Below are 5,637 nucleotides of genomic sequence, written 5' to 3' on the forward strand. Positions count from 1 at the left end.
GCTGTGACATGACCCGACATAACCGTGTATTTTACATGAATTAATCACAAGAGTTGTATCTCAATAGAGCTGGTCTTCCACAAACTAACCAAGAGGCTAATGTCAGGGGGAGCCAGGCACGGGGCGGAAGGGCCAAGGGGTCCTGACCTTTGTAAAAAGGAATTTCTCCCATTTCGAACCCTGACCTCAAAAACTTACATTCAAAGATTTATCTACAAAGGTAATTACCGCAGTTATTTTGCAAACACTTGAGGCCCCCCCTCCCCCAACAGCCCAGTAGCCGAGAAAATGGAAAACTCTAAGTGCTATACGTGATTTGATAGAAACAGCGTTTCCTAAGAATTGTTAGTGGTAGGAGGCCGGGCGCGGTGGCTCACGGCCTGTAATCCCAGCACTTTAGGAGGCCGAGGCGGGCGGATCACGAGGTCAGGAGGTCAAGACCATCCTGGCTAACATGGTGAAACCCCGTCTCTACTAAAAATACAAAAAACTAGCCGGGCAAGGTGGCGGGCGCCTGTAGTCCCAGCTACTCGGGAGGCTGCGGCAGGAGAATGGCGTAAACCCGGGAGGCGGAGCTTGCAGTGAGCCGAGATCGCGCCACTGCACTCCAGCCTGGGCAAGAGTGAGACTCCGTCAAAAAAAAAAAAAAAAAAAGAAAAGAAAAAGAAAAATGTGCCCATTTAGGTTAAAAACAAATCACTTCCTACAGATTTGTTCCAAGTATGTCAGGTTTTTTAAAAAAATATTATTACTGTAAAACAACAAAACCTATCATTTGCTGGTAGGATAAATTTCTTTATAGGTTCACATTTTCTTTTCTTTTGGCGGGGGAGAGGTGGGGGGCGGGGACGGAGTTTCACTGTTGTTACCCAGGGTGGCGTGCAGTGGCTCGATCTCGGCTCACTGTTGCAACCTCCGCCTCCCAGGTTCAAGGAATTCTCCTGCCTTAGCCTCCCTAGTAGCTGTGATTACAGGCATTCACCACCGCGCCCAGCTAATTTTTTATTTTTAGTAGAAACGGGGTTTCTCCACGTTGGCTAGGCTGGTCTCCAACTCCCAACCTCAGGTGATCCACCAGCCTCAGCCTTTCAAAGTGCTGGGATTACAGGCATGAGCCACAGCGCCCAGCCAGGTTCACGTTTTCTAAATGAGTTATTTCTACAAACATTATATTTAAATCTTAAAATTAAAATGATAATGAAGAAAATGGTATTTTCAAGTTGAGTCAAGCAGGAAAATGAAGTCAAGCAGGAAGGACAGGGCCTGCGAATTCTTCAGAGAGGAATAAACAGATCTTGAAGACTCCCAGCGTGCTAGGAATGGAAAGGGAGTCTAGGATGATGCCCAGGTCTCTGGCTTGCAGGAATACAGAACAAGGGAGAAGCAACAGGTTTGGGGGAGATTAATTCCATTTTGGAGTTTAAGGAGCCTGTGAGCTGCCCAGCAGAGGTGTCTATGGAGCCTGCTTAAGCTACGAAAATGATTTGAGGCCTTAGGGTTTAGGAATTTGGGGATCTTTGCTATAAACGTATGAGTGAAGACGCCTGCTGTTCCTCCACACCCCGGGGGCATCTTCCTTGAAGAAATCAAAGGAAACTGATGTAAGACTTATTGAAAGTATCATTTTTATTTCATGCTTTGGAAGAAATGTTCTTTAAAACCCTGGGTGGTACCAGATTTAATAACCCCAGGTTTTTCTTTTTCTTTTTTTTTTTTTTTTGAGACAGAGTCTCGCTCTGTCACCCAGGCTGGAGTGCAGTGGAACGATCTCGGCTTACTGTAAGCTCTGCCTCCGGGGATCACGCCATTCCGCTGCCTCAGCCTTCCCAGTAGCTGGGACTACAGGCGCCCGCCACCGCGCCCAGCTAATTTTTTGTATTTTTTTTAGTAGAGACGGGGTTTCACCGTGTTAGCCAGGATGGTCTTGACCTCCTGACCTCGTGATCCGCCCGCCTCGGCCTCCCAAAGTGCTGGGATTACAGGCATGAGCCACCGCACCCAGCCAACCCCAGGTTTTTCACTGTGAATTTATAAGTATTTCACTTTTCTTGGGGACAAAATGCACAGCACTGGCAGGACCTTCTGAAACAGTTCATCGGTTTAGACGTGACCATTTGGGCTAACATATTCCTTGAAAGAATTTTCGTTTTAAAACAATTTCTGGCCGGGCGCAGTGGCTCAACCCCGTTAGTAATCTTAACACTTTGGGAGGCCGAGGTGGGTGGATTACCTGAGGTCAGGAGTTTGAGACCAGACTAGCCAACATAGTGAAACCCATCTCTACTGAAAATACAAAACAATTAGCCGGGTGCAGTGGTGCGCGCCTGTAATCCCAGCTACTCAGGAGACTGAGGCAGGAGAATTGCTTGAACTCGGAAGGCAGAGGTTGCTGTGAGCCGAGATCACACCACCACACTCAAACCTGGGTGACAGAGACTCCACCTCGGAAAAAAAAACACAAAACAATTTCCACCTTCTGCCCAGCTATGTCATCTCAAGTATCGCTGCAATTACGTCTGTTCTAGCATGCTTACAATGGTCTCCCTCTCAAATGCTTATCTGGGGAGGTCAGTGTGCCATGTACCCTGGGAAAAATAAAACCTACAGCCCAGTTGGGAAAACATGACAAACACACTACAAAAATAGTTAAATACAACTGGGCGCAGTGGCTCCTGCCTATAACCCCAGCACTTTGAGAGGCCAAGGTGGGCAGATCGCCCAAGGTCAGGAGTTCAAGACCAGCCTGGCCAACATGGCAACACCCTGTCTCTACTAAAAATACAAAAAAACAAAATTAAAATACAAAAATTACAAAAAATACAAAAATTAGCCAGGAGTGGTGGTGTGCCTGTAATCCCAGCTACTCAGGAGGCTGGGGCAGGAGCAGTGCTTAAACCCGGGAGGCAGAGGTTGCAGTGAGCCAAGATTGTACCACTGCACTCCAGCCTAGGCAACAGAGTAAGACTCCATCTCAAAAACTAATAATAAAAAATACTAACTGTACTGAATTAACTGTTCACCTATCAACCTGCTCTGTTACCATCCTTTGAAAACTCCAGGAGTAGGGAAGATCCGCCCACCATCCCCAGCTGGCCCTGGGTCTGTCCACGGCACAGGTGTGAGGTCAGCAACAGGAAAAGCCCTCCCAGATCACTGCCCTGGAGGCACTTGGGATCTGCTGCATGTGGGATAGTCACATTGTCAAAAATGTATATGTATATGTGTATGAAAACAATTGACTGGGCACAGTGACTCACACCTGTAATCCCAGAACTTTGGGAGGCCAAGGTGGGCAGATCACTTGAGGTTGGGAATCCAAGACCAGCCTGGCCAACATGGCGAAACCCCATCTCTACTAAACATACAAAAATTAGACGGGTGTGGTGGCGCATGCCTGTGACTGAAGCTACCCTGGAGGCTGAGGCAGGAGAATCGCTTGAACCCAGGAGGCGGAGGTTGCAGTGAGCCAAGATCCTACTACTGCACTCCAGCCTAGGTGACAGAGCAAGACTCCACCTCAAAAAAAGAGACAAAAGAATCTGGGGCCGGGCGCGGTGGCTCCTACCTGTAATCCCAGCACTTTGGGAGACCAAGGAGGAGAGATCACTTGAGGTCAGGAGTTTGAGACCAGCCTGGCACATGCCAAAACCCCGTCTCTACTGAAAATATAAAAATGATGTGGGTGTGGTGGCACAAGCCCATAGTTCCAGCTACTCGGGAGGCTGAGGCAGAAGAATCGCTTGAACCCAGGAGACAGAAGGTACAGTGAGCCAAAACTGTGCCACTGCACTCCAGTCTGGGCGACAGAGTATAAGACCCTGTCTCGAAAATGAAAAACAAAAAACAACAACAAGTATCACTTAGGTAACCCAAAATAGTGCCCATCATTTGTGAAAAGAAATACTCATTAGCTGTATTCTACTCAGAAAATTGTTGCCTTGCTTAAAAAGTTTTGCAGAAAACTGCAAAAGTTCCTCATTTCTGGTACTATTTGGTGACATATCTGTAGGTTTCTCTCCTCAGTTCCCACTCTCAGGGGGAAAAAAAAAAAAAAGGAAAACGAAACTTTTAAAAATAGCTGCTGGTGCAACTAACTTATGTGCTCTGGTAAGATTAAAATAAAAAACAATAACTGCTAAAATACCCCCTTTTTAAAAACTAGATGCGAAAAGGAATCATCTAACCCCATATTATAAAATTAAAATTTATTTTCAATTTGTTATTGTGCAGAACTAATATGGAGAAGTGTTCTTTACACAGGCCACACAGTATGTAATAAAGTTTCACACTTCTGCCAATCTATCTCAGAAAGCAAATTACCTGCACACTAACACCGGATTACAATTGTCACCAGAATTGCTTTGGAAACATGATTATGTTATACAAAGACTGGGCAAATCCAACAGCACACAGTGCAACTGAAACCTTTCCTAAGGATCTGAAAAAAGGTCTTGCGGATGGAATCCTTGGACATCAAGCGCCAGGCAAGGAGCAGGTTCCGATCTGCTCAGATTCTACTCCGCCTTCACGCAGATCAGCATAACCAAGTGCTCCACCCACCATCCAAGTCCTTCAGTGCGGAGGACGCACGCATAGCCAGGACAGTCACGGGCAAACATGACATCAAATCCAAAAGACGGCTGTCAGCTCCCTTCCTGCCAGCCCCAGCGGCCACCCCGTTAACTTCTCGCTCCGTGGCCAGCTGGAGTTTCAGGCTCCTCAGAACGATCACGGGGCTCTGGCTCCTCTCCCAACACCCGTCCCAGCCACTGATCCCCCTCGCTCTCCTCCCTCAGGTAGCACCAGATGACCAGCGCCATGAGGAAGAAGCTGAGGGGCAGCACCTTCCACCAGGGCTGATGATGTTCCTTTCCCATGGAATGGCCCACAGACCAGCGGCTAGGGTTGGCTTTGCTGGAGGAAAACTTAATTGGGCGGTCAGGGTCGTCCTCTTCCACGGCGGCAGGCTGGGCCAGATCCCGGGAACGGGGCAGCCGATGAAGGCTTCCAGAAGCCCAGCTCATGAGCTTCAGCGCCCGGACGGCCCTGGAAGAGAGAGAGCAGTAAGCGCTCCGCCCGCCCGCCGGTGCCTGCCCTCGACCCTCCGAGACCTTGAGGAGCTCACCGGGCCGCCGGCGCACGCAAGACGCGGTTCATTACCGCCTGGACTCTGCGTTCGACGCCGTGGCGCGCCGTGATCGCGTCACTTCCGTCGCCCGAAAGAGGAAATCGGAAACCGGACGCCATACCAGGCCTCCGCTCACGACTACAGAACGTGGTTCCAGTAGCGCAGCGGAAATGACGTTTAACTGCGGCGAGCTTTTTCCGTCGCAGGCCCCAGCGCCGCCGGAGAACGCGACAGCATGCCGGGAAATGTAGTTCTCCGTCCCTTTCGAATAGGACCGAGACCCGGGTCCCTGGCCCCGAAGAGAGGCGGGGCGCCACGGGGGCGGACGTCGTCCTCAGAGAGTTGTCTGAGTTTGCCTCGGAGCAGCTCTGAACCGTCATGAAGGTGCTCGGGGCATGGGTGGGGATGCGCGCCCTCAGCCCTGCCCTGCCCGCCCTGAGCTGGGCGCCCGCACCTCTCTGCCGGCTTTCCCCCAGGCCGTGGCGCAGCCCTGTTTTTGTTTTTGTTTT

General features: G+C 49.8%; 1 protein-coding gene across 1 annotated transcript; it reads right to left on the minus strand.

Annotated features, from left to right (window-relative positions):
- Window positions 1-4,188: 4,188 nt before the first annotated feature.
- On the minus strand, window positions 4,189-5,231 carry UQCC4 (ubiquinol-cytochrome c reductase complex assembly factor 4). Its single transcript, XM_007981337.3, has 2 exons — window positions 5,126-5,231; window positions 4,189-5,046 (listed from the first exon to the last, which is right to left on the minus strand). Exons 1-2 carry the CDS (start codon window positions 5,155-5,157, stop codon window positions 4,680-4,682), a joined length of 399 nt encoding a protein of 132 aa, XP_007979528.3. The 5' UTR covers window positions 5,158-5,231; the 3' UTR covers window positions 4,189-4,679.
- Window positions 5,232-5,637: the final 406 nt, after the last annotated feature.

This window comes from Chlorocebus sabaeus, chromosome 5 (genome assembly GCF_047675955.1).
Source record: "Chlorocebus sabaeus isolate Y175 chromosome 5, mChlSab1.0.hap1, whole genome shotgun sequence".
Classification (NCBI taxonomy): domain Eukaryota; kingdom Metazoa; phylum Chordata; class Mammalia; order Primates; family Cercopithecidae; genus Chlorocebus; species Chlorocebus sabaeus.